This window comes from Amborella trichopoda, chromosome 7 (assembly GCF_054954075.1).
Source record: "Amborella trichopoda isolate Santa Cruz 75 chromosome 7, AtrichopodaSantaCruz75HAP2 v2.0, whole genome shotgun sequence".
NCBI lineage: Eukaryota > Viridiplantae > Streptophyta > Magnoliopsida > Amborellales > Amborellaceae > Amborella > Amborella trichopoda.
Window position 1 is genome coordinate 37,908,950 of NC_142342.1, and position 13,991 is coordinate 37,922,940.

General features: G+C 35.5%; 1 protein-coding gene across 5 annotated transcripts in view; it reads left to right on the forward strand.

The window, feature by feature from the left end:
• APG9 (autophagy 9 (APG9)) overlaps window positions 1-13,991 on the forward strand; it is a 33,484-nt gene that overhangs the window by 9,804 nt on the left and 9,689 nt on the right. For 4 of the 5 annotated variants that reach the window (XR_016059772.1, XM_088872643.1, XM_006827434.4 and 1 more), the window contains exons 2-4: window positions 2,354-3,041; window positions 3,174-3,494; window positions 9,227-9,449. Coding sequence is in view for 4 of the 5 variants with exons in the window: in XM_088872643.1 (XP_088728769.1) it covers window positions 2,467-3,041; window positions 3,174-3,494; window positions 9,227-9,449 (1,119 nt within the window). In the remaining variant the exon portion in view is untranslated. Of the gene's footprint in view, window positions 1-2,353; window positions 3,042-3,173; window positions 3,495-9,226; window positions 9,450-13,991 lie in introns of those variants that run through there. The other variant, XM_088872642.1, reaches the window with a different exon arrangement.

The window sequence follows — 13,991 nt, forward strand, 5'->3', positions numbered from 1 at the left end:
CTTACCATTCTGGATAAGGGTATTTGCCTAGCAACGTATTGTTTTTTATATATCAAGCCCACTCAAATATGTTTTTTTTTTTTGAGAAAAAGGTTAACTAAGCCCTCTTAAGTATGTTTATAACATATAGGGAAAATTATGGTCCCCCCCTCCCCCCCTCCCACCAGTTTGTACTTTCTAGGCATCGTCCTCCCCCCCAAACTTTTGATAGCACACTATTAACTATAATACTGTTTTTTGTTGGCAAGCCTTTCCCCAAAGTACAAAAGTTGACTTTTTCGGAACCAAGATACCCTCTTTTTTTTGTCCATGTTTCCCTTATTTCTCTCTAAGCCGGTCCAGCACAACTTTAATATAGAAACAGTCTGACGCATTCTTTGTGTCAGATCGGCTCTAATGTGCTGGGCCGACACTCTTTTTGTGCCAGTCCGACACTTTTTTTGTGTTGGACCGACATCTTTTTGTGCCGGTCCGATTCATTTTTGTGTCACCGGTGTGGCACAAATTGTGCCAGACTAGGTTAGAGAAACTTGTATTTGTGAGAATGGGTGACAGAAACATGACGAAAATGTGTACTTGAAGGGTTATTTTCGTCCTTAGAAACTTTTTTGACTTTGGGGGGTTGGTAGCAAAAAAAAGTATTTATGGGGTTAAGGGTGTGGTTTAGAAAGTATTAGGGGGGGAGGATGTCTAGAAAATAGAGTCAAGGGGGTTTCCATAATCTTCGCTGACAAATAATTTAAGTTTTGTTAATAAAGATATTTAAGTTACGGTCATGCTTCTTGTATTCATACTCAGACCCCACCCAGACTTTATCGACATTGGATCCGGATGACCCACAACTTTGCGAGTAAACCAGGTAGGTCAAACAATAGAACAACCATTTTCTAATTGGATCTTGTATTGCAAAATGCGGAATATAATTTTAAAAAAGGTGTTATGAAGGGAACAAGAAAATTAAAATATAAAGAAGAGTTTTCATACATATAAACTCGCAATGGGCTTTGTGTGCATAGTCACATAGTTTAAAGAGTGAAATTATTAGATAACCTTTAATTTAGGATTTCGAATTTTTAGGATGTTGTGAAACCTAGAAAGTAGGGGTAGTTCTGAATTGGGATAGTTTAGGGTCATTTTGATTAGGGTTATTTTGGGACTAATGTTTAGTTGGGGTAGTTTAGGAATAAAATATGTTATAAGCAGGGGCATTTTTTGAATTAATACTTTGGCCCTTGATAGAGCAGAGTGGTAGAACAAGAATCGTGTATCCGACCTCAAATATTTAGGATAAGGCTCAGATGATGATGATGATGACGACTTTTGCATTGTGTAAATGACTGAAGTTCTTACAAAAAATGGTATTTTGGAATAAAACAGAGGTACTTTTGAAATTAATATATTTGAAAGGGTAGTTTAGGAATAAAATCTTACACGCTCACAAGCACTCCCATCCAAATCCTTTTCATTAATAGAGCATAGATTTTGTAATCCAAAGACTGTAACCTTTGATTTAATCTTTTTAAGGAGAGGATGCATGTAGACGAAAATGAAAACATAAGGAATATGAGAGAATATAAATACAGTGAGTTGAATTGGTCTTCTTCAAATGGAGAGAGACAAGCCGAGGTAAATGTTAGCGAGAGTTGATGAGAGAGAGAGGCAGCAATTCACAATACATATTTAGCTTAGGAATTCTTTTAGGTGAAACATGAAGGGAAAGGTGTAGTTGTTAATTATTATTTTTCATTGAAATTAATACACGTTGAGTTGGGATTAGTTATACAAGAAGTTTATAAAGAAACCTAGACCTTTATTAACGAAAGGTTGGTCCTTCTAAAATTGTGCTAGGGTTTTGAAGTACCAATCTTTCTAAACTTGCTAGGGTTATTCTATGGTTAAAAAATGAGGCAAAACAGATTTGGGTTTCACCGAAACTTGACCCTGTTTTGGACATGGTGGGGTTTGTGAACTGCGATTATAGTCATGCTGTCATACCTATAAATTCATTCCATGCAATCCTTCAAGCTTGCTTTGATTGTTTATTGTACAGCTTTTTTTCATGCATGAAATGCCTTTTTCCATTTCTGAGAATATTGGATTTCCTTCCATTTAAGGGCGACGTGCCTTAAAAAAGTTAAATTAGTTTATTTGTTTCAAGAAAAGAAAAATCAGATCTTGAACTTTCGTTTTATTTTGTTTTGTTTTATCGGCTTGAAAGAGTCAGCATGAAAAATGTTCTCTAGTGATCTCGATATGAAATCTGTGTACAGTCTTACATGGTGTATTATGATTTATTTAGTTTGTGATTAAATGCAACTGGGTTTTTGTTTAACCTCAGTTTTTTCATTTGCAGCATATTGGCCATCTAGAGTTTCCCTTTTATTTTGTTGGGTCATGTATTAAGACTGATTGCTTCGTGATTGGGCGAATGGACTGGAGAGTTTCACAAGCTATTAGTTAAATAAAATGTCAGGTGAGCAGAAGGGTGCAAATTATTTTGGGAGATTCAAATGGCGACGGCATGGCGAATCGTCCATGACCGAAAGATTGCTTCATGATGTGCCTCCTGAGATAGAGTTGTCTGACTATCAGAGGCTATCAGATGCTGACAGTGAGAGCCCTTCTGGTCTTTTAAATGGCGAAAGCTTGAAGGCAGAGCCCATTGCTGATCTTGATCTTTTCTTTGAAAGGTTATACAATTATTATTGCGAAAAAGGACTCTGGTGCATAATCACAAAGTGGATAGTGGAACTCCTGAGTGTGGGTTTTACTATTTTTTTCTCTGGTTTCTTCTTGTTATATGTCGATTGGCATAGTTTGAGCAAGGTCAAGTGTGGCATTGAGGCAGTGCAATCAGGAAAGCAGCAATGTGATCTCTTCAATGAAGCTCTCTTTAAGCACCCACTAGTTCCATTTACATTTTCAAGAGCAATTATTGTAGGGTATCTGGGGATATCTTCTATATATTGGGTCTTCTGCTTTCTGAGATTCTTTGCACAGCTAAGGAACACACTCGAAATTCGTGACTTCTATTACAAAAGGTAAGAAATCAGATATGGAAAGATTATAGCTTTCCCATGAAGAAATTTTGATGCTTTTGAATTGAAATTTAAAATGGAAAAATCAAGTTTGCTCATGTATAAAGATCTAATTACTCTTTTTGTTTTTCCCAGTCTTAATGTTACTGACAATGAGATTCAAACGACACCCTGGGCTGTGATTTTGGATAAAGTTGTTGAACTCCAAAGCTCACAACAACTGTGTGTGGTGAAAGATCTCTCAGCACATGATATGGTCATGAGGATTATGCGCAAGGAGAATTACTTGATTGGGATGCTTAACAAGGGCGTGCTTGCTTTGCCAATCCCTAGCTGGATCCCTGGTGCTGGTCCTCTTGTAAAATCTCAAGGAAATGGAGGTGATAATTATATGATACTGACAGAGATCTTTGAGTGGAGCTTAAACTGTTGCATCCTTCAGAGCATGTTTGATAGGTATTCATTCATATCTATGTAAAATATGCTTGGCTCCCTGAATTGTAAATGTTAATTGGCATGATACTCTCTTTAAATATCGGATGGAACACCATGAAAAAAAATTGACTTAGTTCCTTATTGACACATTTTGGCATTTATGGATGGTATATTATGAATATTCGTTGAGGCATCGCCTGTAAAGATATCTGATCTCCTCTTGACGCAAAATGTCATTGTTATATGTTATACTATGGTTTAAAAGTCAATGAGGGGACTTGGATCTCGTTTTTCCTGAAGAACCGAAATAGATAACAGTGATTTGAAAGAAAAATTACATTTATGTAGATAAACCCAATATGAATATACTTGCTAACTTTTCATTACTTGGTATATTACGTAATCCATATGCAGATAACAATCCAATTACATATACAATTGTAATACAGTATGTTACAGGCACAAGTAAGATCGGCGACTGCCAAAATACATCTATTTCTAGGTATATGTTTTATATTGAATGGAAGGGGAATTTTATGGTTGTGTAGGCCTTTCTTCTAATCACCATTGCACTGCAGCTTCTCTTGGAATTAGGGATTCATCATGCCCCAACTGATTCAATATTTGGCACAGCTTGTGTAGAAGTGTCGAATAGTTAGGTCCCTTTTAGGAGTTCATTCTCAAATCCTTTTTGAGTTGATATACTCCTTGAGTGTGACATTGCGTGCATCCTTTCTTTCAGTAATCTCTAATATCTTTTTGAGTATCAAATTAGCCAAAAGAGATGAACAATTTACCCATATCTTTTGATTCAATTTCAAAATACCCATGAAAATTCACATGTTCTTGAGTTGGAATAGTTGCAAATGGGCAAGATGTTAAAGAATTCTTGTCCTATGGGTATTTTGATTATTTTTCCCTTTTGAGTATTATAACAAGTGATTCAAAAAAATGGTGGCATCAACACCATTGACAAACACATTTGATCTTCCTGTTGTTCATTAACAGTTCATATGTTTTTTTTTTTTTTTGGGGCGGGAAATGGGGAACTGTATGAATTTGTTCTAAAACAACGTGCTTCTATATGTCTGATTTTCTTAAGTTATTGCATGATTTTGAGTGGAGGAACAATGCTTTTTTTTAAGTATTATTGAGCTGAAAGGAAACCTCCATGGATGCGAAGCTTGATCCTCTCCAATCCTAACCGTAAATGATATTTCAATTTGTAATACAAAATAGAGAAGAAAATATAGAGGCCCAAAACTCTTTTTTCCTTCACCTGATAATATTACTTGCATAGAAATCCTGGTTTTTGCAAATCTGAAGAACTGAGGGTTTGTTCCATCATTGTGTTAAGGTTGTGGTTTCTATAAGGTTGCAACCTTAAACAATCCAATTAAGGTGCACCTCCAAATTTTAATATAACATGTAATTTTGTTGAAAACATTTTTAGGATTATCTCCAAATCTATTTTTGTATCTAATTATAAAATTTTAAACTCCAAAAATGGTTAAAATCAAGCAGATCTATAACATATGAAAATCGTGAAAATGGACGGTCTAGATAATGTATTGCAAGATGCGCTACTTTTGGGACTCCAAAATCTTTTTTTTCTTTCATATTCATACATCTCGATGTTGAGATGATCAATTAGAGGTTTTTTCAACATTAAAACAACCTTTTTCGATGGATTTTTGAGGTGCATTTGTAATTATACATTTTAAGGTTGCATCCTTATATAAACTTTTTCCTTGTGTAAAAGTTTGGCACATAATTTCCTTAAGCAATCCAAAAAATATAGAAAGCATTGCATATAAATTGGCTGAGCTCCACTTTATGCAGACTCCAGGGTCAAGTAAAAGGCCAGAGCATTTCAAAGATGTAGAGTGCTCATTCGTCTTAGTGAAGAATGAATGAATGGTGGAGAGTTTATTTTAAAAAAATGTTCAATGAAGAACACAATATGAACACAGTGCTAGGAGGAGCCTTTATCATAAACAAGGGAGGAGGTCATAGGTACATGCATAGGATTAGGATATATGAAGTGAAAGAAGCTTTGAGGATAAAGATAGGAAAGGGTTTAGGACCAGATGGTATCCCAATAGAGATCTGGAAGTGTATGGGGTAGATTGACATATGTTGGTTGACTAAGTTGTTTAACAAAGTGTTGAGAACAAAAAAAAAAATGCCAGACGAATGGAGAAAAGGTACAATAATACCTATTTAGATAAGCAAAGGAGACATACATAAACATAAACAAAGGAGACATACATAATTGTGTGAACTATCGAGGGATAAAACTTATGAGCCACACTGTGAAGCTGTGGGAGAGATTGATTGAGCAACGACTAAGGTATGAAACGACTGTATTAGAAATCAATTCGCCTTATGCCAGGGAGGTCAACAATTGAGGCTATTCTCCTACTTAGGCAATTGATTGAGAAGCTCAAGGAAAAAGGAAAAGATCTCCTCATGGTCTTTATTGATTTAGATAATGCTTACACTATAATACCTAGAGATTTAATTTGGTGCGTGTTGGAAATGAAAGGAGTCTCCAGATGCGATATTGACATGGTGAGAAATATGTACGAGGGAGCACTAACTAGTGTGCAGACAACTAGTGAAGAGACAAGTGAGTTTTCAGTAATAATAAGCCTACATTAGGGGGTCAATATTGAGCTCATATCTCTTTGTTTTAGTTATGAATGAGCTAACTAGGCACCTACAAGATGAGATACAGTGGTGTATATTATTCACGATGACATAGTTTTGATCGATGAGACTAGAAGCGGTGTCAACCCAAAGTTGGAACTTTGGCGGGAGGCTCTAGAATCTATAGGTTTTAAAATTAGCTGAATACGGTGGAATGCAAGTTTAATAATAATAGGAATGAAAATGAGGAAGTAGTTAAGATTGATGGCCAAGAAATACCTAAAAGAGAGTATTTTCGATACCTTGGGTCGATAATCTAAGTAAATGGAGACATGTGGAAGATGTCGTGCATAGAATTAGAGCTGGGTAAGCGAAGTGGAGATGTGCATGTGGAGCTTTATGTGATCGCTGTATACCAATGAATCTGATGGGGACGTTTTATAGGACAAGTGTGAGACTAACTTTGGTTTGTGGGACGGAATGTTGGGCGATCAAGAAACGACATACCCATAGGATGAGTGTAGTTGAGATGGATGAGTAGCAAGACAAGAGATGATAGAATTCGAAATGAACACATCCAAGGGAACTTAGATGTGGCTTCAATACGCGATAAGATGAGGGAAAGTAGATCTAGGTGGGTGGGCCGTGTGCAATATAGACTCAATACCACACTAGTTAGGATGTGTGATTTGGTTCAAGTGGAAGGCTCTAAAAGGGCAAGGGGAAAGCTCAAAGAGATATGGATGGAAGTTGTGAGAAAAGCTAAAAGGACTCCTGATTTTATCGAGGTTATAGTGAATTTATCGAGGTTATAGTCCTGGATAGAGTAGAATGGCATAATAGGATTTGTGTAGCGGACCCCAAATAGTTGGGGTAAGGCTCTATTGAGATGATAATGAGAATTTCCATTCATTATAGGTAGAGAACCTATGTGAATATCCCTTGCTTTTGTTTCTTTCATACATGGAACCTTAACCCCGGTTCCCCCAACCACCCCCGCCTCCTCCCACCCCTCCCCCAACCCAAAAAAAAAAAAAAAAAAAAAAAAAAAGAAAAAGAAAAAGAAAAAGAAAAAAGAAAAAAGAAAAACGAAAAAAGAAAAAAGAAAAAAGAAAAAATAAAAAAGAAAAAAGAAAAAGAAAAAAGAAAAGAAAAGAAAAACCACACACTCATGCATGCACCAAAAAAAGGGGTAAAGAGACAGCTGCATCTACTCTCTTTGTGGAAAGGCTGGAGATTGGATTGCCATTCTTTTTTTTTTGGGTCCTGTTTTTGCTGGAGGCCTGGATGGCATGAGTATGGTATGACACCAGAGCCTCCTGTTTTTGCTAGAGTACGTTATGACAACAGAAGCTACCTTTAGCTAAGCTGGGATGCATGTTGTGACTCCACTAGCGTCCCCTTATTTCTGAGACTTCGTCTTGTAAAGCAGTCATTCCTCTAGTTATCTATAAGATAGCATTACATCACAAAATAGACAGAATTACATCACAAAGGGTAACAACTTTGCCTTAATGGCACTATCGCAAAATTGGACTTCAATGTTTATTTTTAGTTTATTTTTAAATATGCTTGGTTTAGTGTTCACTTTCATTTTTGGCCTGTTTAAATGCTCAGATACCAACTTATAAATGGTGCTTCCGCTTTTCTATTGTTGTGGGATATTTTGTTTCTATACGTGCTGTATAACTGTTTTTTTTGCTTTAGCATTATTTGGTGTTGGCTTTCAATGCGCTGCCATATTATCTCATCCAGCTTGATTTCTATTCAGTGGCTTTGTTCTTACCATAATGTACTATCTTGACATACCCCTCTAAGTGGGCTGTTTGTCATTTGTTTCTGAATTTATTTGACCAAGTCTTTTTCAAATTCAAGCATGCATTGATGGATAGCTCATTTTTGAGGGCTTTGGGAAATGAAGTGTAGGTCACCACCTATTTGTTGATCTATGTTGTAAGTCTTATCCATAAACAAGTGGTATTTTCATTTGGAGGAATTATTCTTGCTCCTCCCTAATTTTCACCATCTGTGCATCTGTTAAGGATTTGGGTCAACCCCAAGTAGAGAAAGAAATCCCTCTAGTCCTTAATTATTCCTAGGGTGATAACCTGTGGCCACCTACAAATTTTCATTGACTTTATGGATTTCAGATGAAACCAAGATTTATTAGCATGTGAGTGCATGTGTACCTCAATTTGACTTTCTAACCTTAAGGAGCTGCTCTTGTTTAGCTTCTTTTAGTTATGTTTTGGCTGTTGTATTGGTGTTCTCTTGAGTTGAGCTCTATATATGTATGGGATCTGCCAGATAAGAAGGGCCAAGATGACCAAGGTTGTAGTTGGCATGCCATAATTGGCTAACCACATATCATTACTAGCTCCATGCACTGTAGGTTCCTTTGAAGGACCTGTTGTCTACTTTCAGATTTTGCTCTTTCTTTGTTTTGTTCTGGATTTAGCTCTCCTTTTGTTTTGTTTTGCATTAGAACTTGTTAGCCAACACGTAACTGATCCAAATATAACAAGTCTGATGTGGTTCTTGTATTATGTTTCATGCACATGTTCTATTTTTCATTTTTTCCTATTTGCTATTTGTAGTTTTAGAAAAGTGACAAGTGGGTCCTTTATGGGGCTTCCATGGCTCCAAGCTATTAGTTTGTGTTGATGGCAGTCTATTTCTTTCTTTGGAAATCCTTTTTGCCCCTATTTAGAGGACAATTTCTTCCACACAAGTTGTCCTGCAGCAGTTGCACTAGTGCTCTTTTCCTCTGAGCACCGTTCTTCCCATGGAACTGTGCTACTGCTTAGGATCGTTTCTGTGTGCTCTTTTCTCTGAGTCATTGCATGAATCTCATGAATGTCATCACTGTGGGATTCCATCAAGATATAAGGGTTAGTAATTCTGTCTGTCACCGCATGAAAAGATTTTGAGCTATTTTGTACACTATGATATATTATTGGGTTGTATTTTATTTGCACTTTTTTTTTTTGGGTTCTGGGTGCCATGTATAACATGATATATACTGATGAATACATAGTTGGAAGGAATTATTCTTATGTTCCTAAATCAATATATGTGCTGACCAAATTTTATTTCTGCAGAAATTTCACTATTCGAAGGGATTTTATTAGCAACCCGGATTCATTAAAGAAGAGACTCATGGTTGTCGGATTAGGGATATTTCTCATATCTCCCTTCCTTATTATTTTTATGCTGGTGAAATTTTTTCTGAGGCATGCTGAAGAGTTTTACAAGCATCCTAGAACGGTATCGACTCGAACATGGTCTAATTTATCAAAATGGATTCTCAGAGAATATAATGAGGTAAAATTTGTTTATTATGTGAAAGCTTCTTTCAACTTTATGTCTGCATATATTGTAATAAAACAGCAGTAAGCCTATGTGGAGACTTTTTTCAACTCTGGTCTCACTCTGTATATAATATGATGTTTATATCATACTTCCATCCATTCATGCATGATAGATGTGAGAATACTGAGAAGGATATCTTAAATCATGGACCACAAGAGAAAATATATCCCAATGTTAGGAAAATTGAATAACATAGATGTGCATGTTCACATAGAGAGGTAATGAGTTACATGCACTCTAGCACACTCATGTATGCTTTTTATTTAACAATGCATGTTATGTTGTTTAATTGTTAAGTGGACGATTGATTTGAAAATAATTGTTGACACGATTGATTTGAAAAACCTTGTTAATTTGACAGGGACTATAGAGAGCACATCTGCTTTTTTCCTTGAAGATTTTAATTATGAGCATGTTTTGAACCAGGTTTAATTTTTTTTTGTTTTTTTATAAGAGCCAGGATTGAAAAAGCTGAACTAGGTATTTGACTTAAACCACCTGAGCCAACTTGACTTGCAACTTGGGCAATCTGACTAAGCTATTTTTATACTTTTTAAGCCTTAAAAGTTCTTAAATTATAAGTAAATTTTTCTCAATTAAAATAATTTTTTGATAAATTGCATAATTTATAATACTAGGAAATGGCACATGCATTGCATGATGCTCCCTTTGGAGATTGGATATTTTCTAAACATTCAATTAACAAAAGGAGATGCTTTTTTATTTTTATTTTCTTTTTAATTAATTTAATATTTTTTTACGTTTTCTATCTAACTTTTTCTAACTAATTATTTTTTGGATTAGCTAAATACTAATAATGGAAATTCCTACTTTTGATAGACATAATTAGCGTGTAAAATCACTTTCCAAATTTTCTTTAATTATTTTATCACTCCTATTTCTTCTCCATAATATATTATTTTTTTAAAACCAAGATTTGAATAAAACATAATGGTGTCTTTTAGGGAGAGATGGATACAATTTTCTAGACAACTTTATCATTGGATTTATATAACAAATTAAGAGTTTTAAGCAAAGAGAATTCAAGGTTAGGAGTCTAGAGTGGTGAGATACAAGGAGATTTGGAGGGAAAAATATGAGTGGTGAGAAATTTAAGTGTCACACCATAGATACACACACAGAGAAAGGTAGATAGGTAGATATATATACATCTTGCACGAATATAAGAAGTTCAGTGGCATTTTAATTTGGGAAAGATTTCTATACTTCCCCTACAGCATAGAAGATCTATGCTTCCCCTACCATCTAGCCGTCCAATTTTGATCAAGAGAGCCACTCAATGTTTGATCTTAGATTCGATGTCTCAAAGTGTTTTATTTTTAGTTTTTTTATACAAATTGTATGAATATGAAATTTGGTACTTGTCATCTTCTAATTGGGCGCAACTATAAAAAATATTTAAAATAATTTTTTGATAAAATATAATGACCAAAATACCCATTGAAACTTTCAGGGGTATTTTGGTCATTTTATTTTATGTGAAATTTTTTTTTTTATATTTTTCGCTAGTGCGAGTTTAATAGAGGATTGGACATACAAAATTTGGTGTCAAAATAGTCTATAGAAAAACAATTAAAAATAAAATAGTATAGAGACGTGACATTGTGATTGGGACAATCTTAGCCCTCCATTCAGAATGGACTGTTGGATAAGGGGAAGTATATAAGTTTTATGTTGTAGGGGAAGCATAGAAAGCTTGCCCTTGTTATTTTTTATGTAAAATACATGTTATGGTTGATACATCAATAAATAAGGCAAGGTACTCTTTCTTGAAAAATTCATCAAAATACACCTTTGGTTTCAACTGTATAGCATTTTACACTTTTCAACTGTTCCAACTTATGATCATGTGTCTTTTGATGGGATTTTTGAAATTAAAAAAAAAGAAATGGATAAAAATATTGAATAGTTCATCTCTTCTTCTATTTATGAAGTAAAATGTTGAATAGTTCGTCTCTTGGGTTTATTTTGATAAATTTTCCCTAATATCTATACTACATTATTAAGCCATAGTTAAGGTGTGGACACATGTCGCAAGAATAAAAAGGGACCCTATTTCTAAAGAGAATGTAGGGTAGGTGCCCTAGGAAGACTTTAGGGTAAGGTAATCTACGAGATAAGGATTCTCTTGTTAAAGAAAAATTGAGTACTAGACCCTAAAAAATAAGTTGGTCATAGGTAAGAGTTTCTAATTATGTAATAGAGATAGAAAAGAAAGACATGGATGCCTAGATGTTGGAATTGGGGTTTTGTAGCCTTTAAAGGGTATGAGAGCATGTAAATAAAGAATTATAACGGATCAGTGTTTTAAAATACAGGATGCAGTCTTAATGTGGTCAGTGGGACCATGTGGCAATGCGGCTCGATGTGGTCTGAATGTGGGTGCATCACCACGATGTAAATATAAAAAATTCTAAACAATCTCATAAAATAGGTTAATGCCTGAAAAAAATATGCAGGTGATTTATATAACAGTAGGTATTTAATTTATTTATTAACTCCAACATTATCAGTTGTTCAGAAACTTTGAATCCCCTGTTAGAAGACATTAGAAACTACAAACTAGAAACTTGAAAGTAACTATATAGAAGACATTGGAAGACATCACATTATAATAATTCATAAACATCTGACAACCATAATCACAATTTCAAACTCGGCCCTTGAAACCCTTGATATGTTGATGTATCTATCCTCAAACTTCTTCAAAACATAGCCCAAGCTAATCCCAATCGACAACCCAACCAACACCGAGAGCAAATCGACAGTTTTTTGTAGTAATTTTTTTCTCTTTGTTTGAGCCAACGTGGCTGTTTTTTGTGTTTGGACGGGGGTTTAATACCCCCAAAAACCCTTTCATCCCTTTTCCAGGGGTAAAATGGCCGAAGTACCATGCTCATGGGCACTATTTTCGTCGTGAACTATGCATTGCATATGCGCTATGCGCCATGCAGCCACATATGCAGTGGGATGCGGTGCATCCCACCAGAGCGCCTATGCGCTCCTATCCAATGTGCTCTAGGGTGCGTAATGCATTAGGCGGCCACATATGCGGCGATGCGGCCGTATTTTAAAACAATGTATCAGATTATGCACTTCAGTGGAGTGCGTTAGTTGGTTGACTGCACTAGGTTAGGCGGTCTATGGCCCTGGTCATGTTCAAAACTCTTACCCCAAGGCATATGACACTACCATTGAGGGTTTCTGGAAGGGCATCCCTTGTTGAGATCAGAGAGGTGCCCAAGGATGATTTGTGGGCCAGAAGGGGTTCATGGTCTTTTATGTGCAGATATAGGCTGTGAAAGCGAGGGCTAAATCCTTAACAAACCTTTCTACATGGCACATACATATGATAATTGCAAACCGTGAAGCAACCTTGAAAAGGGATACATGTACGTGTGTACATGTACATGTTCATAGAGAGAGTACTTCTTGCACTATAGTGATATATGCGTACAAAGGGAGAATCTGTAATCCATATTCAGGGACCGTGATTCTGCTATTAATTGGTCAGATTTGAACGATCCAATCATAAGCTCTTGCATGAGACTATGGGTCATGGATCTCGCTTGGTTGGTTTGAGAAGATAGTCAAGGATCACGGATGCTAATTGGGTGGAGTACCCTAACAATCACTTATCTTGAGCCATTGGTGCTAGTTTACTTCTAGATATTTTGTTTCTAGTGTAGAAAAGTTTATGTGAATTTTAAATTTCTTTTTTAGAATTTCTAAAATTATTTTCAGCTTTTAAACCCTTAGAAGGACATTTTTGATTTTTTGGAACTGCGAAGAGGCAAATTGGAACATGTGGGGTCCACAAGTGTAGGTCGTGGGACCCATGGGGCCCATATGTCACACATGTGGTGGGACACCCCCTTCCTCTCTTGTTTTTACTTTTATTTTAAAAAGTGTTTGGTTTTAGTTGGAGAGCTTGAGGAGTTCTTTTAAAAAAGATTTATATCCTTATTTGGGGGAGAATGAATATTTTGCATTTTGAAAAAGGAAAAAGTTTGTATAAGGGTGAGGCCCATAACAATCAAAGTGAGGCACACCCAAAAAATTCACTAGAAGAGGTTGTTTTGCTGGAAAATCCTCAATCCGATCATCTCAACTTCAAGATGTGTGGACATCAAAAAAAATAGATTTCAAGTCTTGAAAATAATGCATCTTGTAATGTATTATCTAGACCGTCAATTTTCAAGATTTTCAAGTGTTCATAGATCTGCTGAACTCACACTATTTTTGAATATTTAAATTTTTCAATTAGAGATGAAAATATATTTTTAGGCTATCTGATATTGAAACAATCTCAAATCCTTTAACTTTGATTTCCTATAATCTTATGAGAGAGAAGTGAGTTCTACAAGATTATGTTTTGGGAATTCTTTAATAAATTTATATTTTAGGGTATGAATTTTCATATAGTTTATAATGTCATGAGAGAGAAGGGAGTTCTAGAAGATTATGTTCTGG